This window comes from Poromitra crassiceps, assembly GCF_964638095.1.
Source record: "Poromitra crassiceps genome assembly, chromosome: 3".
NCBI lineage: Eukaryota > Metazoa > Chordata > Actinopteri > Beryciformes > Melamphaidae > Poromitra > Poromitra crassiceps.
In genome coordinates, this window is record NC_139625.1 from 22,195,063 (window position 1) to 22,219,695 (window position 24,633).

Sequence of the window (24,633 nt, forward strand, 5' to 3'; positions counted from 1 at the left end):
AGGCACCAGTGAAGCGACCAGGACACAGACCTTTAATGTGGCTTCCGACCCGCAGACATGGCCAATTGTGCCTATATGGACACCCGACCAAGTTTCAAGTTTATTTCGATCCCCATTAGCTACAGCATTGCAGCAGCTATTCGTCCTGGGGTCCACAAAACAGACTTTACATAGTGACAATGCAACTTAAACAAAGACGGCGGTAACACGGTAACACGGGGACTCGAACCTGCGACCCTCGTGTTGGTAGGCAGGAGGGAATCTGTTTTCACATTCTGAGAATGTAATGTGCTCTACTGCTCAGTCGGCCTAAGGCTTAGATGCACACAAACACACACTCTCACGCGTGCACTCACACACACACACAAACATGCACACACCAGAGTAAAAGCTAGGGCAGTAGCCTTAGTGAGTTAAAGCAGCTACAAGGAACTTTTAACTGGTTATGAAACAGTCTAAATGTAATACATGTACTGATGCCTCACATCTTACCTACATCAGCAAATTGGCGATTTCTATATTGGGTTTTTTTATGCCCCTGCTCGGGTCCAGAAGCACGTCCATCACGTGTTACGTCCGTGTGAAACTAGTTGTAATTTTTGTTCCAGCCGGTGAATGAAACAGTGACGTCAACCTTATGCACTAAAATAAAACAGCCGGGGAGGCTCTCTGACTCAGAGAAGCCCTGCCTGGCCTGCCGCAGCTCAGACAGCGAGAGGAGCCCCGGGGTTCATGAAATGCAGTTTTCGTTCTGCGAGAACAGCACCACTTTTGTCCACAGGTGCCGCTACAATCAACACAAAATGAAAGTTCCCCATAGCTGCTTTAAAGTGCAAATTGTCAAGTACCTATTGAAGCATTCAACAATATCCTCACCATCACCAGCAGCAACTTTTCTCATACTGAAGTCTAAAACACACAACAAATCATTATAAACACAATACATACGAAAACACACAATCACACAGGCAAGACATCTGATTGGATACTGGTGTGTGAAGGCTGGCTCTGATTGGTCTACTCCAATATGGGTTCGTCATCAAAATCATCATCCAGTTGCAGCCTCTGGAAGGCCTGGGGGCTTGAGGGGCGACGGGACTTCCAGCACCTGAAGAGAACTGAGATGCAAAGACATCCCGGTTAGTTTGAGTCCTCTGTTTACATTGACATTGTTAGTTGAGTCCTCTGTTTACATTGACATTGTTAGTTGAGTCCTCTGTTTACATTGACATTGTTAGTTGAGTCCTCTGTTTACATTGTCATTGTTAGTTTGAGTCCTCTGTTTACATTGACATTGTTAGTTTGAGTCCTCTGTTTACATTGACATTGTTAGTTGAGTCCTCTGTTTACATTGACATTGTTAGTTTGAGTCCTCTGTTTACATTGACATTGTTAGTTTGAGTCCTCTGTTTACATTGACATTGTTAGTTGAGTCCTCTGTTTACATTGACATTGTTAGTTGAGTCCTCTGTTTACATTGACATTGTTAGTTTTAGTTATCTGTTTACATTGACATTGTTAGTTTGAGTCCTCTGTTGTCAATGACATTGTTAGTTTGAGTCCTCCGTTTACATTGACATTGTTAGTTTGAGTCCTCTGTTTACATTGACATTGTTAGTTTTAGTCCTCCCATTGACATTGTAGGGATTCATCTCATGCTCTTAGGAGGGAGAACAAGCTTGAAGACTATCTACAGTACATCTAGACATGACTTCCTGACTGAAGTGGATTTAATAGGTGAAATAAATGTGTTGGAATTAAAAGTGATGTATGAAGAGTTTATTTCTAAAATACCATACTACATGTATGCATCTATTTTGGGTATAACAAAAAAGTGAACAGAAAATATCTAAAATAAAGGGGGAAAGTTGTTATCATTGCAACCAAGGACTCAAGCTTTGAAGATCTCTAGATCTTTCAATCTAATTTTTGGACAAGGCTTTTTCATAAATAAGAGCGTATTCATAATAAATCCTATATCAACTTTGGACTGTTTATTAAAGAAGGTATAATGCATAATGTACAACTAACCTAAGTTAATCTACAGTGGAAATCTAAATGGACTTTTCAAGGATCTGTGGATACAGAGGTTGGGCGTCATTTTCATTTTAACGATGATGGACAGGGGCGTTTTATTGGCCGTTTTAATTTTGTTCGGAAGGCTGAACCCGCGCTCTGCTGCCACACTGGAGACTGCAATTACCAGCGCCAGTTGAGCCCGAGTTTTGTAGTCGGGGAACATTTCTCCCAGGGAAGTGATGTGATCAGAAGTCGGCAAGACTCTCTGTTGTTCCCCGACTTCAAAACTCTGGCTGAAGTGGCACTGCTAATTCCAGTCTCCAGTCTGTCAAAATGACGGATGGCCTTCAGAATTTGACCTGTGTGTGGATACCATGGGTTAATTAATTACTTGTATGGTTTAATGTTTCTTGCCTTTACTTTCCCTGTGTGCCTCTGCTTTGAAAAGTGCTACAAAAATAAAAGAATATGACTATTATTAATATTCTGATCACTTGAGACTCACGGGTGATTGCGGTGAGTATCAGCAGGACTCCCACCACCAGGCCGACCACCATGGGGGCGTCCACGCAGCTCTCCCCAGCCAGCAAGCAGCGAGCCTGGGCCAGGGTGCCGTTGTTGGGTCCCGGAGCGATGGAGAGCAGGCGGCACATCAGCGGGTAAATGTCCACGCTCTGCAGCCCCATGGTGCGGTAGCCCTTACGGAAGCTGGGCCCCACCGCTGCCAGGAAGGGGTGCATGCTGGGTAGAGCGTTGTCATAGCCATGATCGCCCACTATGGAGAGGGGGAGAGTGAGACACTGATACCATCAACTGTCCCTCCAGTAAAACCTGCTACACAATCCAATAGGTCCAATAGCAAACAACCAGATCCGAGAATGCATACCACCTTTTTTTCCCCTAAGCTTAACCAACGGGATTTTTTCCCTTAGCCAATGGATGTTACCTCACTCTAACTGAACTTAAGTGTGTTGGGTTAGAGTAGACCAATATGTGCCCGTCAGTGTCATCTACTGTACTACTGATAATATGGTGGAGGTTCCTCTCTGACCACAGCTACATATAAAAACTGTCTGTAATGATTTTTTCAATTAATCATTTAATCGTTCAATAATGTTTTTCTGGCAAACATTCAACTAAAACAGTTGTAGAAGCACGAGAACGAGAAATTCACGCGTTTAGCAAACAGCACGTACACTGCGGCAGCTTGTCACCCCGTTGCACTATGGTCCAGCCCTCGTCAGCGACCAATAGGATTGGCAGGATGTGCGGGTTGTTCCGGTAGTGCAGCCTATCAGGGATGGACTGCTTCAGGTAGGCTGTCATGTGGGGGTGGCACGCTTTCAGCTTATTGAATGCCACTTCTGGGTCTGTGGAGCACACACACACACACACACACACACACACACACACACACACACACACACACACACACACACACACACACACACACACACACACACACACACACACACACACACACACACACACACACACACACACACACACACACACACACACACACACACACACACACACACCACCTTCCCTGATTGGATAATGGTGTAGCCAAATCCAGAAAATGTATACCAAAATTTCACAAAAGATTATGAATATAATTCACCCTGAACCGTTTTCCCGGAGGTTTCTCACAAATCGCGCTCTATTGCACTATCACGCTTCCTGTTTGTGTCTAAAAAGTCATAGGGGATTGTCTTTGGATGTCTATATATCTATGTAATATTTCTAAAATTCCATTGAGCTTCTCAAATATGTATGATTAACCGCATCAAAGATCAAAGAGTGTGTATCTGTTTTCAAATAAAATCTAATGTCATCTATTTCTGTGTCAGGAACTCCACATGGATGCATACATCCAGAACACAAACAAGTGAGAAAACTGTCATCTCTCACAAGAAATAAATAGGAAAACCCACCCAAAAAAAAAAAAAAAAAGTTTGTTGTGTTCCTCTGACTTTAGATATCTTATCTCATGTTCTGTAAGGCTGGTTACCTTTGAGTGGGACGAGGGATGCAATGGGGGTGTGATCCACCAGCATGTACTCCTCCTCCTTCAGGCACTTGTCCAGCCGTATGAGGCGCTGGTCCGAGCACTGGGCCATGCCGTGGTCACTGGTCACCAGGACGTTGATACGACCCCAAAGACCAGTCCGCTTCAGTTCCGATATCAGCATGCCAATGTTGTCGTCCACCTGATCACATGCACATGCAGACACACAGTCATCAGTAGGGATCCGACGCTACGGTTGTCTCACAATACAATTCTATATGCAATATGGGGTTCAAACCCGGAGAAAACAGAAATTATGGTTTTTACTAAGTCCAAAGCACAAATGCATAGTTGTAATTCTATATACACTTCGTAAGGTGTCCAAATCCAGACTGTTTCAACTTTTAAATACCTAGGCTTTTTACTAGATGACAGCTTGTCTTAAACGGCAGGTTGAAAGTCTGGCTCGGAAGCTAAAAGTGAGGTTGGGCTTCTATTTTAGAAATAAATCGTGCTTTTCTTTTTCTGCAACAAAGAAACTTGTTGCAGCTACTGTTTTAGACTATGGTGATGTTTTATATATGAATGCCTGCTCCACCTCACTACATATGCTGGACACTGCCTACCATGGGGTATTAAGATTGATTACCAGTTATAGATCACTTACCCATCATTGCACTCTGTATGCTAAGGTAAACTGGCCATCCTTGACTGCCCACAGGCTGTATCATTGTTACATCTTCATTTATAAAGCAATCACTGGTAAGCTCCCTCTTTACCTCTGCTCCTACATCTCCATCACATCAAACCCATCTTACAGTTTATGGCCACAGCACTATTTATATGCCTCAGTACCCCCAGAACTCGCACTGAGTTGGGAAAAGGGCTTTCGTGTTTCCTCTGCTCCCTCGGCCTGGAATGGACTTCAAAGAGCTCTAAAATTGCAGGACTTCATCACCATTTCTGATTTTAAAACTCAAATCACTGACATTTTAAAGAATGAGATGGGACAATGTCATTGCTTCTCGGTATAATGTGTTATATTTAGATCTCACTTTCATTAAGTTGACCTCTCCTCTGCAACCCCTCACAAAGTCCCCCCCTTCCCTCTCCTTTACCCTACATTTTTACCCTACCCTCCAGTCTCCCCCCAATCCCACTCAATCCTGACTGCTCCAGCTCAAATGTATTCCCTCATGCCACGTTGCTTTTTTATGTTCTTATCTGTGCTTGTGTCTTGTTGTTTATTTTAAATGCTGCCATTTTGGCCAGGTCTTGCTCAAAAAAGAGATCAAGTGATTACCTGGTAGAATAAAGGTTAAATAAAATAAAATAAAATAAAATAAAATAAAATAAAATAAAATAAAATAAAATAAAATAAAATAAAATAAAATAAAATAAAATAAAATAAAATAAAATTAAATAAAATTAAATAAAATTAAATAAAATTAAATAAAATAAAATAAAACAATCGATACAATCTCTGAGACACATTCCAATCATGCTGCTAAGTCCTGCAAATTCTGGCGAGCATGAAAAATGCTAATATTCTTTAACTGGTTTCTCAAGTTTGTGTGTACAGATGTGTGTTTGTTTTGTCCTACTAGCATCTTAGTGATTTCTATGCACATAATGTATGCATGTGAGATTTATATTTTATAGTGACAAAACAAGCTCCTCTGCCATTTCAACCCGATCTCCAAAAAAATTGTAAAATAGCAACGTTTGTGGACAAACGTTGCTATTTTACAATTTCGGCTAAGAAATTGTAAAATGGTAACGTATGTGTCTACAGCGGTGGGCGTGGTTTGGGCGTGGGTTAAGGGAGATTTTCTGTTTCTAACCCCTCCCCCTACTCTAATCCTAACCCTAAAATCTCAGAACGTTACAATTTTACAATTTTCGAGCCGCAATTGTAAAATAGCAACGTTGGTCCAAAACGTTGGTATTATAAAATTTTCTGTGAGACTGTGTTGGCCATTTAGGTCTTAACCAATGACTTCCAGACTTCTGCACCTCTTTCAGAACCTTGCCCATGACAGCGTTGTTATCAGGGCCCCATTTGTGACCAGACCGGTCAGGCTCCTCCCAGTAGAGCGCTGCAAACATCACTCCTTTCTCCTGGAGGGATGGAGAGGCAGGACAGAGACATATAGTCAGACAGATGTATCACTCCTTTCTCCCAGAGGCATGGAGAGGCAGGACAGAGACATATAGTCAGACAGATGTATCACTCCTTTCTCCCAGAGGGATGGAGAGGGAGGACAGATATATAGTCAGACAGATGTACAGATACAGTGGATATCAAAAGCCTACGTAGGCCTACCCTTTCAAATGTTCTAGAGGTTATTGCTTAAAGCCCCCCTCCAGTCATTTTTTCCTAGCCGTTTCACGTTGATGTTGGATGAAAACGTATATGCGCTCACGCTGCAACAAGCAACGTCACCATTTGTGCCAAAGAGCTTAGATTGATAAGAACGGAACATTGTTCCACTCATGTTCCACTGCAACATAATGACTGCTTGCGCGGTTGTAAAAGAAGCAGAGCAGCTTCTCATCTTGTCTGCAGTATACTCTTTGTCTGCGATCAAACAGAAATGGCGGTCATACCGTTTCCGTCCATGAAAAATGTTATTTTAGAAGCCAAAATCTCGCTCATTGTCAACAAGCCGGCCAACAGATACTGTATCAAAGCTGATGGACTTGGAAAAAGCGTAACTCGAACTGGTTAAAAGTGGCTATCGCAGCGTTTTGAGCCTGGTGAACACTTAGTTAGCAAACATAGCGGCTAACGGCTAACACCTACCTAACGGCAGATGGTATTTACTGTAAATATTGTATTTGTCTATGATACGTCACTCGTTAGACAACATAATGTCTGACGTCATCACCCGTTTTTACCAACAAATTAGTTTTAGGACTTTGAGCCCAAAATAAGGTTATTTCTCAACAAAATACACTGTGGCTAATCAGCAGAGCAGGAAAAACACAGTAACACATGAAATATCTTAAAAATTACAAAATACACTGGAGGGGGCCTTTAAGAATCCTGAAATGGAATCCCATTAAATAATTTTTTCTTTTCTTTTTTTAATTTTCATTTGGATAATAAATAATAATTAATGGGCCAAATCTAGGTAAAGGCAAATCTAATTTTAAGTGGTAATACGCAAGATGCTTGTTTTATTTAATTTGTCTTCATCTTTGTTTGCCAAGCGCTCACTGCTGTGTTTCTGCACTGCTCTTCCCAGAGTTCACCTGTCACTCAAACAGTGTGATGCAGTTTGAGTTCCTGTAGGTGGCGCTCTTTTCTTTGTCTGTTCTGGCCATCGCTGCCCATGCTAACTAACCAGACTTCTTTGATTGACTCTAGAAGCAAACAAATGTGGCTGCTGCTGGAAACGTAGAAAAATGCATAACTTCCTATTCCACTGGTAGGCGTTTAGAACAGTGATAGAGAGGAGCAACAAATACATTGATTTCTACGAAAATGTCATGGATTATTACTTTAACAGGTTTAATGGGTTGCCTTCATGCCTGAAGACAATAAAAAATAGAACATTTGAAAGGGTGTGTAGACTTTTTGATACTGTAGATGTGTTTAAACAGAAAAGCAAACAAAATGGAATGGAAATACGTTGATGACAGTGATTACAAGGACCAGTAAGATTATTCAAGACAGCCATTCCTACCGTCCCATTCCCAATTATCCAGTTTGTTACGTTGGCCAGCCGCTCACGGAACGTCACAGAAGGGTTGTAGGGTGAGAAGTACGTTGCTGTGCGGTTCCTGATGGGCACGTCCGAGCCGGGCCACATCATGGCTGCCGTCTTGTAGCCCGAGTCCAGTGCAGTGATCCAGATCGGCTGAGTCTGGTTCCACCAAAGCGGGTCGCTTTCCTCCTTGCCTACTGTGAAGTTCTTGTGGCTGGCTAAGTCGTACATGTTGCTGGCCAGAATGCCGTGAGATTCGGCGTACAGCCCCGTCACCTGGAGAGTGAAAATAAATAAATAAATATTGTGATATGTGTGATACTAGAATGTGAGGCTAGACCCAACCATGTTCCGTTTCTGAATGACAAGCTCTTGCTCTTATACATGTAGTGTTTCCCCTACAATATGCTTGATTATGATTATAATGTAAAATTGAAGCTTCACTGATCCATGTACCAAAACTTTTGAAATGGATGCTTGTCTACACATGGTTTGGCCCTGGGTCCTCCAGTTGAAGGACATTCTCCCTACACACTATGTATGCCCCATTAACTAGATTAGTAGGCGTCGAGGTAGTGTAGCGGTAGATTCCCTGACTACCAACGCGAGGGTTGCAGGTTCACACCCCCGTGTTACCTCCGGCTTGGAAGGGCGTCCATACAGGCGTCCACTGGTCGGAGTGGAAGGGAACTGGTGGGAATAGCGTGAACCTCCCACGTGCTACGTCCTGCCGGTAAAGCTCCCCGCTGTCAGGTGAAAATAAACGACTGGCAACTGCGCATGTGTCGGAGGAAGCATGGTGCTAGTCTCGGCTCTCGCCAGATCGGCAGAGGGTGGAGCAGTGACCAGGGCAGCAGGGGGAAATTGGCCAAGTACAATTGGGGAGAAAATGGGGAAAATCTGAAAAAAATAGATTACTGTAGTAGAATATATTTTGTAATCTTGATTTCATAACCAGCCCAAGATGTAATACCCAGCGGAAGTGATCACACAGGAAGGACTGGACACACACAGATCTTCAGAATGAAGTTGAGTAATCTCAACTTCACCAATTTATTTTGGCCATGTCAACAAACATGCTAATGTTTCAGACTAGTTAGAGCAGAGGTTCTCAAATGTTTTTCAGCCAAGGACCCCATACAAGATAGAAAATATACCGGGGACCCCCTCATTCTGATTTCGGGCTAAGCTTAAAGGAGAATTTCGGTTTTTTTGAACCTGGACCCATCTCCTGGCAATAATTATGATTTGACCACTCACCCAGCGATGTCCGCGGTGTTTCTGGCCGTCCTAGCGTTGTTTTGAGATCAATAGCGTCCAAGTCAGTTGTAAAATGGAGCTGATTTGGGGCCAAGTGTGAGCCTGTCTTTCCTGCATCTAAATAGCTATTTTTATTCCCGTTTTCCCCAAATATCGTCATAATGTGATCCCTCAACATCCACCAGAGTGATATTTCGCCCCAGGCCATTTCCTGGAGTCGCACAGGGATCAAATTACCTCAAACGTGATCTCGGTCACCAAGTCTCGTGAAGTCCCGCGATACTTTCCTGCCGACTGGACAACTACAGGTAGGACGCTTTGCGGTGGTGGTTTTAGCGTAACCTATGTGGGGTTTGGCGTAACCTATGTGGGATTCGAAATAACGAAGGTTAAGTGATTGGGGGGGTGTGGGGGGGTTAAGGTTGTGATACGACTCACAAAATGTACACATGATGATAGCAGACTGGAGTATTGGCCTTGGCAGAGGTCTGCACTCTCCGAGTGCACTTCTAGTGTTTTTTTGCATACCCAATGTACACCAGCTGCGTTACGGCTGTACGGCTGAGTACATGCCTTCGTCCGCAGCAACTGTGATGTCATTAGTGATGATGTTATCAGTGATGTCACTCGAGCAACTGTGATGTCATCGTGGAGGATGTCATCAGTGATGCCATCGATGTGACATCATCAGTGACCTTGTGATGTCATTGGGGATGTCATAGATGACAGTGTCTTGAAATTCAGCAATTCCATTTATAACTAACTTCTTTTAAGTGCTTGTCTCTAAACTCATTATCTCATTATCATCATCAGCTCAACAGGCAACTCTTAACAACCAAGTTGTCATCCACTATATGACATTCAACCATCAAAGTTCAGTTTTTAAACCATAAAAGTTCAGAGGAAACAACTTATTGTTTAATATCGGCCATATGGGTTTCCAGTGCAGGTGTTTACTTTCGGTGGTCACCATTTTGAAAGTCCAATATGGCCACCACAGCGACTTGTAAACATTGTAAACAAATGTTTACATGTAAACATTGGTTTTGGGGTTCGTCACACTCTAACCTTCCCAAAAACGTATAATTTATAAACTGAAGCCTTGTTTTTGTTTAGTTAATTAAACAGTTTTTTTTTTCACACTTCGTTTTCATTATTTTGTTAAGTTCCCTTTAACGATAATAACCTTAATCTGGGACCAATGTGTGCAGTTGTGCATCATTTCCTCAGCGGCATCTGCTAACTGTCTTTGAAAACCTCAAAGCAGTGATGCAGGGCTAACGGCAGACTCAAAGCAGTGACACAGAGCAAATGGCAGACTCAAAGCAGTGACACAGAGCAAATGGCAGACTCAAAGCAGTGACACAGCAAATGGCAGAATCAAAGCAGTGACACAGCAAAAGGCAGACTCAAAGCAGTGACACAAGGCAAACGGCAGACTCAAAGCAGTGACACAGCAAAAGGCAGACTCAAAGCAGTGACACAGCAAAAGGCAGACTCAAAGCAGTGACACAGCAAAAGGCAGACTCAAAGCAGTGACACAAGGCAAACGGCAGACTCAAAGCAGTGACACAGCAAAAGGCAGACTCAAAGCAGTGACACACAGCAAAAGGCAGACTCAAAGCAGTGACACACAGCAAAAGGCAGACTCAAAGCAGTGACACACAGCAAAAGGCAGACTCAAAGCAGTGACACAGCAAAAGGCAGACTCAAAGCAGTGACACAGCAAAAGGCAGACTCAAAGCAGTGACACAGAGCAAAAGGCAGACTCAAAGCAGTGACACAGAGCAAAAGGCAGACTCAAAGCAGTGACACAGCAAAAGGCAGACTCAAAGCAGTGACACAGAGCAAAAGGCAGACTCAAAGCAGTGACACAGAGCAAAAGGCAGACTCAAAGCAGTGACACAGCAAAAGGCAGACTCAAAGCAGTGACACAGCAAAAGGCAGACTCAAAGCAGTGACACAGCAAAAGGCAGACTCAAAGCAGTGACACAGCAAAAGGCAGACTCACCAGGCTGTAGTGGTTGGGAAACGTCTTGGTGATAAAGACGTTGGTGAGCTGCTCCACCAGGACCCCCTGGTTGTACAGGAGCTCGAGGTTCGGCATGGAGAACCTCTGCAAGTAGTCGGCGCGGAAGCCGTCGAACGACACCAGCAGCAGCGGCAGTGGGCCCTGGTTGGCCGTCACGTTTTCCATGGCCCTGGCTTTAGCTGATGAGCTGACACCACACAGGAAGCCCAGTAGTATTTTGAGTAACATCCTGCAAAGGTATGAGAGAGAGATAAGAAACTTACTTGCGTCACTTTAACAAGAGGCACTTGAGCTGCATAAAATGTCCGACTCCTGCCATATACATATCATTCCCTCAGGCATTAATGAAGTGATATATTATCGTATACATAAGCAGGTATGCTAATTAGATAATTGATTTAGCTAATTTGAGACCCCTTAATTAGCATATATTTCTATGTCAACATAAGTCTTCACATAAAGCAGTTACACTGTACAGCAGTTTCAAGAAAATGTGTCCTCATTAATATGCAAATGTATGCAGCAATGGGGCTCCAAAATGTCATGAGATCATATACTGCAGTGGTTCCCAAACTGGGGGAGAGAAAGGGGGAAATGGAAAACTGTAATAAATCACGAAAATAAATGAAACATTAAAATAAATCTGCTCAGGACTCAGGAGGCACTAATTGCAAATCTTTCACTCAATGTCTTGTAATGTTATATTCTTCAAAAGGTGGGTTATCATTCATTCATTGCATCATACTAGTTTTCTCATGCCGTTTATCTTGTGTTAGTGTCTCTGGCCAGCCTCCCCTCCCTACCGCGAGAAGAGTCTGGCAGCGCAGGTCTCCATAGTGGGATTACGATGGGCGGCGCTTGGCAGCAGTGCCCTTGGAAAATAGTTTCCAACAATCCAACTTGCCATTTTCAGCATGTAGCAACGAGCTAGCGTGTAGGTTTCTGCTGTTAGCTTGCTAGCTAGTTAGCATTGTTGTTTTCACTGAGGCGGCAGGGCACTATTTACAGCGACACACAGGGAGGAGGGAGCAGAAGCCGCTCTGATTGACATGGTCGGAGCCAATGACAGAGCTTGTAATAAGCCGAGAGCGGACATTCGGCAGCGACTGAAACAGTTGCTCCAATGGGGAGCAGCTGTAGAGCAGGGGAGGGCTTATCCCAGTTGCCTGTTTCCGTGCAGCCAGACAACTCTCACGGAAGGGAGGGGAGGCTGGCCAGCGAGACTACTCTTGTGTTGCTCTTGAAGAAGTTAGCCTAGATTTACAATATAACAGGGATGAGATCAGAAACACAAAAGGCAGAAAAACAGCAATCTTCATAGAAATGAATGGGACGGTGTGCTAAAAGAAAATTCTGGAACAACAGCTTAACCAAGCTGTGGACAGATTCAATTTCACATTGCCAACCAATATCAGAAGAACCTTATGTGATGTTAGTTGAGCTGGTGTCCTCTAGAGAGAGAGCGGCGTCAGCGGAGAGAGAGTGGCGAGACTCATTAGCCAATGAGCAGCCAGGAATGGGTCTCGCGCTACTTTTGCATGCTACAATAAAGCTGATAATATACAATTTGATTCAAGGGGGAAAAAAACCTTTCAGAGTCTCGCGCTACTTTTGCATGCTAAAATAAAGCTGATAATATACAATTTGATTCAAGGGGGAAAAAACCTTTCAGAGTACAACACAAACTGTCCATTTTGCTGCAACTCGACAGTGCTGCTTAATCCAGGACCTTACTTCCTGGAACTCTTGAGAGTAAAAAACTGGTCCATTGGAGTGAATGGAGATGTCTTCTTACACGGCTCTGAGTTGAGCCACTTGGCAACAGAGCAAATCAACCACAGCTTTCAGCGTGAAGCTACAAAAAGCAAGAGGAGCCGAGGACAAAAGACTGGCTGGGCAACAACAGTGTGGCTTTAAATCAGGCATCAATATAACGCTGGGCTGTGTCTGTGTCTCTGACATTCACACAAACACAAACACAGAGAGGAAGTGATGGAACATCTTGGACTGGGTGGCGGGTGCCTGTGGCAGATCGTACCCCAAATTTCAGAGACCGCAAAGTAGTTGTTAGAGAATGGAATTTCAACCACTCTTCATCCGCTAATGTAATATACATAACAATATAAACCAAATGAACTTGAAGCCAATTTTAGGAGCAAAATTGAATAGGAAGTTTGCAAAAAGTGTATTTTAGCCATACCCAAAATACAGAATCAATATGTCCCTTGAACAAATTGATCTGTCACCAAATTTGTAAATTCCAGGAATACCCCCAAAGCACGGACGGAACTGGTCAAGCAGGAGAACAACCGTCCCTCTGTCCCCAGATACCCCACATCGAGTTGCCAGGTAAGGTGTTGAAAATGACTTTACACGCACACGGACACAGATCAAGACGACAAGTAAGTGATAAACAAAACAGTAGCTCTCTCTCTCTAAAATACAGGTTTTAATACGCTCAGAGTTTACCTGAGATGTCAGTTTACCTCAGAGTTTACCTGAGAGGTCAGTTTACCTAATCAGTGCTTTGCCTTTTGCCAAAGGGAGTGATTTACGAGAGAGAGAGAGACGCAACAGAATTGATAAAAACAACGGCTCTGCAACGAGACGTGTGTAACTAAAACAAAAGGATAAGCCATAGGCCTGCTCAGTTGTCCATCTTTCTGGCTCCTGGCTTCAAGTTAATTTGGTTTATATTGTTATGTATATTACATTAGCGGATGAAGAGTGGTTGAAATTCCATTCTCTAACAATTGGCGTCACGAACAGGATATCTACGACAGAGCGGGTAAGTCTGAATTAATTTCATAATTCCTTCCTTGAGCTGTCATCTGATAGTTAAAATAATCTGAAATATTTGCATATTGTGGGACAATTTGACATATGCTTTATAGGCAAAGGAAAGCAGAGAGAAACAGAGAGAGGAGGGGGGGTTAAATGTGTGTGCGCTGCTCCAGTCTGAGAGAGTTATCAGTTGTTATGGAACACGACGCACTGACCAAGGTCTCAGCAAAAGGAGAGAAGTCCTCAATGCCACTGGGGTGAATCTATATGTGTGAGATGTCATGTCATGTTAACCTACAGCACTAACTATGTGTATGCAACTACTAGCCCACTGACCAGAAAAGGCCCATGGAACTTATATTTTCTCGAACAGTAGTCAACGTAGTTTCTCTGTTTTATTGTTATTCATTGTCCCCTAGTGTTTTCATATTCGTGCACATCCGTTATTACACCCCGCTTACTGTCAGTCACCTGACACCCACAGGAAGAAACAGAAATCTCGAAAGAAAAGAAAAAAAGAAAAAAAATGGCGGGGGGGGGGGGGGGACTCAAAACATGTGTTATGGAAAAAAGGACTGTCTGGAACACTCTAAAAGGGGAAGATCAAAGCTAGGCCAGAGACTCAAATGTACAGTGAAACAGAAAGCAGTTATGAAAACATATCTTTCCTGTTCATTGCTAAGCAGCATATCACACAGCATGCTTCTACATTCTTGAATGCTATTGCTTGGTCTAAATTCACGAACAAACCACTCAAACTCAGCATGGGATTTGCTATAGTTGATTTTGGGGTTAGTGATGATTTACTTTTAGCCCCTTTCTGTATTTCCTTGAGGGACCATGGATGATAAACATACTGTACTCCGCCCCTCTGACAATGTGGTTTCACAAGGTTTACCTGGTTTTACAAGGTTTACAAGGTTTACCTGCTCTCAGCAGGTCTGAGAGCAGGTCACGTGGGGGATGGGTTTACCCAGGCTACATATCGCTGCTGTTGTTCCAGGACCTCGAATCTCCAAAACAGAAACTTTTCAGGAAGTAAAAAAAACCTGTTTGCTCTTAAACTACTGAACCAAATGTCGTCAAAGTTGGCACATGTCTTAATTATAGTTAGTTTCCCGCTGAATGTGTCATTACTTTATAAATATCTGACCTGGATAAGCTCAAATGATGTTGTTTATATTATCAGTCCGACTTGGAAGCGCTTTCTCATGGCCAGTCAAGCGGGAGGCAGCCGCATCCTCATGCACGAGCCCCCAAGCTCCAGGCCGCGGGCGCGCGCGCAGGAGCAGCAGGATTGCCCCTCGCCTCTCATGGCCGATTTGGGGCTTTCGCATGGGGTGAGAAATAGTCTGACATAACGTAACGTTAACGTTACTTTATTCTCGTCAGAAAGCACTCCGATTTGCATGTTAAAACAAGTTTGCAGCCTAGGAATAACTGGAAAACATTTGATTGATATATTAACGTCAGAGGAAGCCAGGATGAGTCAAAACGATATGAGAAATACACAGCGCGTCTGCCGTGTGTCTTTTCCGGGTTTAGTGTCCTGCGTGGGGGGGTACACACGGAGGTAGGGGGGGGATTTCGAGGTTTGACTGACAGATTGAGGGCGAATGGCGTTACGAGATTTACTCACAAGCTCGTTTTAATGCTTTCCCATTGGTTGCATTTGTTAAAAACCACACAGAGACGTGAAGGGTGACCAATGGCATTGATTCATGACAAAAAGTAAGAAAGTGAAAAAAGTGACATTCGAGGTCCTGGCCCGACACCGACGATATTCACCTTATGTTCAGACGCGGGGGTGGGCCAAATTCTTCCGTGAAATTCTTCACTAGTGACTGAGAGCAGGTCTGAGAGCAGGTCACGTGGGGGATGGGTTTACCCAGGCTAGTGAATATGGACCAGGTATTTTGCTTTAAGCATGTCCTGTATTGTTCCCACCTGTCCTTCCCACCTCACCAAGGTTCTCGTTTAAAGCCATGCACCAGTGTCTAGAGGTTATCATTCAAGCAATCAAGTATATGGGTACTTTTCTGCTTGAATGATTCCAAGAAGATCTTATTATGACGATCATCTAGATCAGGGGTTTTCAACAGGTGGTCTGCGGCTCCCTAGTGGTCCATGACGACATTGCAGGTGGTCCCTAACCATGCATTCAATAATGCATTTCCCATGTAATCTCAACCTATTTCCTCACACCCGTGGTCCTCTCAGGTTGCTTCTTCAGTCAGAATGGTGGTCCATGCGTCTCAATTAGTTGAAAACCCCTGATCTAGATTAGTGACTGCCAGACACGATACACATTGCTTTGCCGAGATGCAAAGATCTTATTTCACACACAGTAACCAGCACAAGCTCACTGCGCTCACCAGGGTTTTAGCTTGTAATGTACTGCAATAACTTCCATCAAATGTAGTTTTCCTATTTCCTTTTTCAATTGAATGAGTTAAGTAGCTCTGCACCAACTGTGATCTCCAAAGGAAGCATGAAATCAGAGTTAATCTGAGGAAATTAGGTTGAATAGAATCACAGCTGCGATTTGGTGAGTCTCTCTCTCTTAATATGATTCAATTCAAGTATGTTGTGCTTTATGGAAATAAACAAATTTAGGAAATGTAAGTTTGCATTATGTTGCCATTACTGTACCTATTAGAGAATAGAGACAATAAAAAAATGACAAAATCAGAAAGTTTGTAGCAAACTCGCCAGCAAGTCTTTTCCTCCTCACCAAGCAAAGCTGCTGGAAGTTTCATCACATTAAAGAGGGGGGAATCAGCAAACATATTCAACCCAGGCTCTATTATTTCCACATAGGTAACCTATATGAGGGATCCAAATAAATAATTATCTGGCAAATGCAGCACACACACACACACTTTTGAGACACACGCACACACACACACACACACACACACACACACACACACACACTTTTGAGTAAATACCCTAACGCTAAGTGCAAAAGCAATGACTTAAATGCAAACTATTTGCTGAAAAATGCATAGCTGAATTGCTCCCACGCTACGAACCGTCTAGACTCTAGAGCTCTTAGGTCAACAGGGTCCAGCTTATTAACTGTCCCTAGGATCAAATCAAATCATGGGAAGGCTGCATTTACCCACTATGCTTCTGCTAGCTGGAACAAATTGCCTGAAGACCTCAGATCTGCCCCAACCTTACTTACTTTTAAAAATAGACTGAAGACTTTTATGTTTACCGTCGCTTTTAACTGCTGACAGCTACTATGCAAACCAAATGAGTCCTCTATAAGTTTTAGCTCTTTCTGCAACTGCTGCGCCTGTTGCTTATTGCACTTTTTATACTCTTTTTTTAAAGTTCCATTTTATTTCTTCTTTTCGTTTATTTTCCTGTCAACCATTTTATGTGCTTAATGAAGTTGCTTAAAGGAGAACTTACCTCCAAAACACTTTTTTTCAGCTTTTAACCAATATATATGACTTTGGGGGTGATGTGTGAAGAATTCTGGTCAGAATTTCCACATTTGACACCAAACTGTTGCCATTTTACCATTTGTATCATTTTTCAGCAGCATACCTGGCATAAGCGCCCTCTAAGGGTGTAACACTGCTTCTTTTTTTTTCTCAAATGAATGGGAGATTAGGAACACACTGACGTCACAGTGTTCCCAAAGACTATGGGATTTCAAGATAATTACTCCCCTACCCCCCCTGTACCCTTTCGGCTCCTCAGAACTCCAAGCCTATTTCTATTGAAGTTTGCTCTTAAAATACTGAACCAAACGTCGTCAAAGTTGGCACATGTCTTAATTATATTATATATATATATATTAATTTAGTTAGTTTCCTGCTGAATGTGTCATTACTTTATTGATATCTTACCTGGATAAGCTCGAATGATGATGTTTATATTATCAGTCCGAGTTGCAAGCACTGTCTCCAGCCCAGAGGCAGGCGGGAGAGAGTCGTACTGTAACATGGACGAGCCCCAAGCTCCGCGGGCGCGCGCAGCAGGCCAGCAGCAGCTGGGCTCTCTGTGCTCTGAGAGCAGCAGAGAGAGCAGTCTGATATTTCCGCAAACAAATATGGTCGCAGTTTAGCGCACATGTAAAATATAACGCTATACTACGACGTGACAACGTGACAAAGCTTCTCTAAACACATCGGCTACTATCATATTTCCCTGCATCCCTCCTACTGAGATTATATCGGTAATGATTTTGGACAGACTGAATGCGCGGAGGAGGAGAGATCTGCAGCTCTGCCCTGAGTAGCCCTGAGAGACACTCGCCTCGCTCCGACTACTGTGCCCGTCTGTGAAAAGCGTCCTGTCCAGTCGCACCTTCGCAAACAGATGCGGGATTCCCTCAATCCTGTACCCAATCTCAGACTGTATTCTCTAAATCGCACACCAGCTATTTCTGTCTGTTTGTTTGTTGCTCCGTGAGGTTACGAGCGCCCCATGCATGCAGCAGGCTGTTTCGCCAGCCTGGGTCTGGCAGGAGGGACGAGGCGCAGCCTGCCCTGCACTGCGCTGAGAGGAAAACCTTTGCACAACTTTTAACAAGAATCACGAAAAGCCCCCAAACTAAAATTAAAAACGGATTTCATTGCGCGGTTTATCTCTAGTTAGACGAGGGAATTACGTGGAGAAATCTCGCATTGTGTTACCCCAGAGCGAGAGGTTTGTCCTCACTGTGTGCTGTGTGCTGCGAGCAGCGAGGCTCTTAACGTAAGTTTAGACAAGCCACGCACACACACATGGGACAAAATGGGACAAAAATAATTAAATTTCTAGTTCGCCACTGAATGGCCAAATTGATATAACTATCAACCATTTCAGGATTTTCTGTTTCCATACAGGCCACCAGCGTTGGCTAGTTGTTGATAATTATAAAGATATTGCCCCTCTCAAATAAATTATTTTTGAGGCAGTAGGCAAACTGTAATGGCGTCGATTTCCGAAAAAAAATCTTGACTTAACACAGCCAAAGAGTCTAGTATAGACAAGAGTATATGTCATTTCTTGGTTTTTTCCATAGGTATTTTCAAATCACTGTTCTAATACATATCTAGGGGGTAAGTCCTCCTTTAAAGGAACACTCTGCCCATTTTCATCCAGCTTTGTATCATTAGAACATCAGTAGTATATCAGAAAACTGTAAACGGTTTTGAAGTCTGTCATTTAATTTGACAGTTATTGAGTGTTAAAGTGTGGACCAGTGACATCACTGGTCCACACTAACTCAAATTAATAACTCATTAACTCAAATCAACTCTCAATAACTGTCAAACTATTCATCATTCATCTAGTTTGACAGTTATTGAGAGTTGATTTGAGTTAATGAGTTATTAATTTGAGTTAGTGTGGACCAGTGATGTCACTGGTCCACACTTTAACACTCAATAACTGTCAAATTAAATGACAGACTTCAAAACAGTTTACAGTTTTCTGATATACTACTGATGTTCTAATGATACAAAGCTGGTTGAAAATGGGCGGAGTGTTCCTTTAATGCCCTTTTTATATATATATATTTTTTTTTTAAAGTTTTGTTGTGATGCTTTTAAATGTCCATTTTACTCTCTTCTTTTCTTTTCCTGTCAACCATTTTATGTGAAGCACTTTGAATTGCCTCTGTGTATGAAATGTGCTATACAAATAAACTTGACTTGACTTGACTCTGGCCAACAGCCATGCAAATTTGATACAACCAGGAAGTCTCATTTTTTGACAGAGAAAGGCAACAGACTATTAACAGACCCTGACTATTAACGTTATTATCTCTCAAATTAACACCCAAACAAGCCTGTGTAGAAGTCCAACGAAGACAGCTTGATAACATTAAAGAAATCCGATTGGCAATTCCTTTTAGTATTTTCACTCACCGTTATCATTGGAGCATTGCCAGCAGCCGCCTGTAACCATAGCGTACAGCGTACACATTCTGAAAGCAGTTAACTTTTATATAACGACTTTACCTGGACTTTGTTTAGAAAGGTCTGACAAGCATTCGTCCTCCAGGCAGTCACTGTTAACGTTAAATCACTTTCCAACGAACCCGGCTCTATTTTTACAGCAGCATCATCAATGAACTTCCTCAAAATAAACCCCCATGCCGCACAACTGTCAAGTAGTCAGATTTAAAACAAGTAAAACAAGCAACTTCCGACGACGTTTTAATCAAATAAAACGCGACAGCTATAATGCAAAAATAATGCTGTTATTATCTAGGTAAGGTTTCAGTTATATAGCATCTATAATGTAATGATTTAAGGGTACAGTATGTATTTTGTTCTGAAAAAGGCAATCGTTATTCGTTTTCCTTGTTTTCCAAATGTGACAAATACCAGTCAATGCAAATACCATAACTTTATTTTGACGGCAAAATCATTGACTTCCGGTATTCTTCTAGTTACATTGACCAGCTGTCGCTTCATCTTTTAGGAAAACACCGACAGCTCCAGAAGCGAAAGCGAATGCCCTAGTCTCGCCACCTTTAAAGGCCAGTTGAAACTATGGCTCAGATCAAACCAGCAATGTGATCATACTTAACATATCGTTTGTCATGTTTTGTTGCATGTTCTGTGTGTTTTACTCAGGTTTACGCTCTCTAACCTTTTGTATTATTAATTTTTTTAAGATTACATCAACCTGCCATGGGACTACAGGTGGAAACTAGCCCTTGGGCTATAACCTGGCATGTTTACTGTACGGCTGTACTGTTCATCAATGTGCAATGTCCCATTCTTTAAATAAATGAATCTTGAATCTTGAATCAGCGTCCAGAGAAGGGAGGCGGGCAGGCTTCGTACGCGCATACAACGATTGGACAGGCTTTCGATTTGCAATAGCCTACTTAAAATTGTTTATAAATATCTCGCCTGAGGGATCTCGTTATCTCATGCAGGTGTTATGGCGGAACAACTTGCATCTACAATATATGTAATACAATCAACACTTCAAAGCCTGTTTACAGACAGCTAATCTCCAGATTGTGGAGCTGGATCACGATGACTGATAGAAGAATTACAGTGGAATTTATAGTGATCAACCGCTTATAGGCTATATGAAAAAGGTTCATTCTGTAGCTGTTTAAATAATGCACTTACAGTGATCATTTTGGGCCTTGTCCCACCTGAGAACAATGGGGGGGGGGGGGGGGGGGGGTGTTGATTAAAACTACAGTCAATTGTATTATTGTGTTACTTACAAACTCCCAAAAATGAGCCCATGAGATATAGCAGCAATACTCTGTGCATGTCTGTCTTATTATGGAGAGGTCGCAGCGTCTCTGTCTACAGGGAGACCGCTGTGTTTTAAACAGCTGGAGGCCTAACTTACTGTATGGATTTTTGAAGTCAATAACATTCCTTTACTTTATAGCCTATGTACTGTATTCATGTAATATTGTGGCGATTCTGGGTTTTAGCTAGGAACTGATGTGTGGGGTTGTTCCTGGGGGAACGGTGTGTTAGTGGGACTTCCTGTCTGAGGTGATGTCAGTCTGGATACACGAGGAAGATGAGTGGACGTGTGCGAAGCTAGGAGCGCAGCCATGAGTGTGAATCCATGAATAAAAGCCTGTACCAACTGTAAGTCTCCTGGTTCCTGGACGAATACTTGATTCATTACAATATATACAAATGTCAATTAGATGGTAATCTGCATGATAAATAAAGAAAAAGGAAAAAAATCTGTGATCAATTTGACCCCTCCCAAGGTGATCAGAGGAGTGCACTGTACTATGATAAATTATTGGACATAGGTCACACAACTATCCCAGGCGCACATATTAGAGGGGACAGTGCTGAATGCTCCCTTGATTGATTGATTGATTGATTGATTGATTGATTGATTGATTGATTGATTGATTGATTTGTATGGAGAGGTCTTCCTTGACCTCCTCCCAGAGCCCGCCCCAGGCGCCCCCCCGGCTGGCCTTTAAGTCCTTCATGGTACCCTCTTTGTGGGCTAGGACACCCGAGCACTCGGCTGTTGCGCTTAAATCAGTTGCTGAGGTGCGTTGACTCAGGACCACTAGTTAATAAAGGAGGGGATGTTGGGGCCCCTCCATCCCAAAACCCTTTCCCGTGATGGGAAATGCCCTCATCCTCCTTGTCACTTCCACTGGGCAATACATGACCTGAGATATTGTTGGTGAATTGCATAATTGAACTTGAACTTATTTCTTAATGTGAACCCCGCTGTCCTAGATTAGACTAGACTAGACCAGGTCACTTGCCTCTATACTTATAGATGTTAATAGTAGCATCTGACATTACCGATGATGTAATCAGGGAGGTCGGTACCATGACATCACTCCTGGGAACATCAATGCTTGCTGCTTATTGTAACATCACCGATGAGGTCATCGTATCCGATGAGGTCATCGTATCGATGTGTCATGGCTGATGATGTCATCGCTGTATGACATCATCACTCTCATTGTGAGGTCATACATCTCTGATGATGTCACTATTAGCGGTACTGTAGCTCCAGGGGACCCGGCCGGCCTGATTGGCCCCAGATTGGGCCCCTTGGCAGCCATCCGGCTGCGAATAGGCACCTGACAGGGAACCTTTCTGACAGATTGATTGATTGATTTATTGATTGATTGATTATTAATGGTTTCTAAAATCCCAACCGATACCCATGAACTCATATTTCCAAAGTAGATATGATTTCATGGGTTAACAGCCTATTCTACAGGGAAATATGATATCTGAGGGTATAGTAGCCAGAAACTTTGATAATATCCAGATAATGTTCAATCTGAGTTTCACTTTGATGCCAGCAATCTTTTTGCCCACCAGCTGGTCTTTTTCTTCATGCACCAAACTGCTAATTTCAAATATACTGTACCCAGTAGATCATATAGACCTTTCCCAATAGGCTATTTGAGGAATGTAACTCCTGCTAAGTTCCGTGCTAAAACCCGGAAATGAGTTAGCATTTGTCTCCAAGTCAGTGGGTTTTTTGAAATAAGTAACCTTGCAAGGCAGCTGGATTCACGCGAGGTCATGAGATCACGATCACATAAATCCATCTTGCCATGCTCCAATCCATTGGTTTGAATCCGAACCGCCAATGGTTCGCACCAATCATCATGCAGAGGCAGCTATGGCCAGGATTTAGGTGTGACGCCAGCGAGTCCGTGATAGACGTGATAGACAGATGGTTGATCCAATCACCTGCCAAGTAGCTCCATCCATTGTTTCCCTATATTCTGTCCCTCTACTCTCCGGACGAGTCCCTCTACTTTCCGGGTTGGCGCACAACCAATCTATAGCTAGGAGGCTTCATGCTCAGTGCCCAGTGGTGTGACTTTCTGGTGTTTAAATGAAGGCCCAAAATGGAGTCATAGAGGTCGAGTCTGTTGATCACCTCCTCTTGTTTCCAAATGCCAAAGTTCCGGTTTCTTCAAGCATGAAACCATCATAAATCTTAAAATGGCATGATGACACATAATAGTCTGGACTAGACCAGTGCAAAAACCATAGGCTATGGAACGGCAATACCAAACCTCTTAGAGAGTTTTTTTTTACATGTTAGATGGGGTTCCTATCTGGAGGAAACCCCAGGGGAGCACGCGGAGAACATGCAAACTCCACACTCCACCTGGGCTGTAGGCATTGAGGACATGGGAATGGGGACACACCGTCAGCACCCACAGCTTCCTAGGCAGGACTCGAACCCAGGAGCATCTTGTGAGGCAACTGCGCCACCGTGTGTCCCTCTTAGAGATTTTCATGTTTTAGCTTCAACTGGAACATTATATATTCTCCTCTGTGATTTGAGGAAATTCTCCCACACTGGCACCAATTACACAAAGTCAAAAATGCATGGTGATCAATGGCTGTTCCTCAGAGTTCCTGGAAAGTTTTGGAGATACAAGATACCTGACGTGTCCTTGCAATAACATGCCTGCTGTTGATGTTACACTAGGCCGAGAAGTCTTCTCCTTTAAAGCTCACCGCTGTCTTCTCTTATTGCCTCCTCTCCCTCCCAGTCCAAAGTCCTGGGGCATGTCAGTGATAACGGACACCACCGCCGGGACATCTCATCCACTCTTCCTCTGCACCCTGCATGCCAGGTACCTACTTACCTATCTACCTACCGCACACCGACAGTCACCTCAGCCGACCCCCAGCTCCGACCGCACGCGCTGGCCGGGATGATGGACCCCATTGCTGACAACGTGTACGAGACCCCCGACCGCGCGAGCCCGACGTTGGGCAGCTACGATGTGAGCTCCTCGCTCTACTCCACCACGCTGAGTGACCAGGAGACGGAGTACGAGGTGCTGCCGTCGGAGTCCACCGCGGCCCAGTACGAGAACACCAGGTCGCAGTCTGCCACGGTCCAGTACGAGAACACTGGGCTGGCCGCTGACGCCGCGCGGATACCGGCTCCCCCCGCGCTCCCGCCGCCCCGCCCTCCCACTGGAGAGGAGAGGCGAAGCAGCAGCGCCTCTTCTTCTTCATCGTCTTCTTCATCGTCGTCATCTTCGCACTCCGAGGGTGAAGACAAGGAGGAAGAGAAGGAGAAGGTAGAGGTAGATGCACGATATTGGATTTTGTTTTACTGATATCCGATATGAGATAACTCTTTAAGGGCCATCTGGCCTTCGGCGTTGCAACATTTTTTAGGGCACAAGGCCACATGCCAGGGCACAAAGGCCATTGCCATACCTGCAAACACTCCCGATTTTTAACCCTTTCTCCCGCTGTGCTCCCGATTGGTAATTTCTCCTGGTAATCTCCCGATTTGTAGGATAGTATGTGTCATGGTACCTGGCAACCCAACTCAGAGGCAGCGATGAGTGA

General features: G+C 43.5%; 1 protein-coding gene across 1 annotated transcript; it reads right to left on the reverse strand.

The window, feature by feature from the left end:
- Nucleotides 1-19,923, reverse strand: enpp4 (ectonucleotide pyrophosphatase/phosphodiesterase 4). The gene is made up of 8 exons (XM_083632693.1): nucleotides 19,786-19,923; nucleotides 11,015-11,264; nucleotides 7,723-8,019; nucleotides 6,047-6,151; nucleotides 4,034-4,232; nucleotides 3,216-3,389; nucleotides 2,525-2,794; nucleotides 1-1,118 (listed from the first exon to the last, which is right to left on the reverse strand). Exons 2-8 carry the CDS (start codon nucleotides 11,261-11,263, stop codon nucleotides 1,018-1,020), a joined length of 1,395 nt encoding a protein of 464 aa, XP_083488819.1. The 5' UTR covers nucleotide 11,264; nucleotides 19,786-19,923; the 3' UTR covers nucleotides 1-1,017.
- Nucleotides 19,924-24,633: the final 4,710 nt, after the last annotated feature.

What these genes read in the sequence shown, in the direction of transcription:
- enpp4 (XM_083632693.1), bottom strand. Translation starts at nt 11,263, where the DNA reads ATGTTACTCAAAATACTACTGGGCTTCCTGTGTGGTGTCAGCTCATCA. An exon ending in TTCCCAACCACTACAGCCTG is followed by an intron (nt 8,020 to 11,014) that starts GTGAGTCTGCCT and finishes TTCACTCTCCAG; the next exon opens with GTGACGGGGCTGTACGCCGA. An exon ending in GGGTGACAAGCTGCCGCAGT is followed by an intron (nt 2,795 to 3,215) that starts GTACGTGCTGTT and finishes CCCTCTCCATAG; the next exon opens with TGGGCGATCATGGCTATGAC.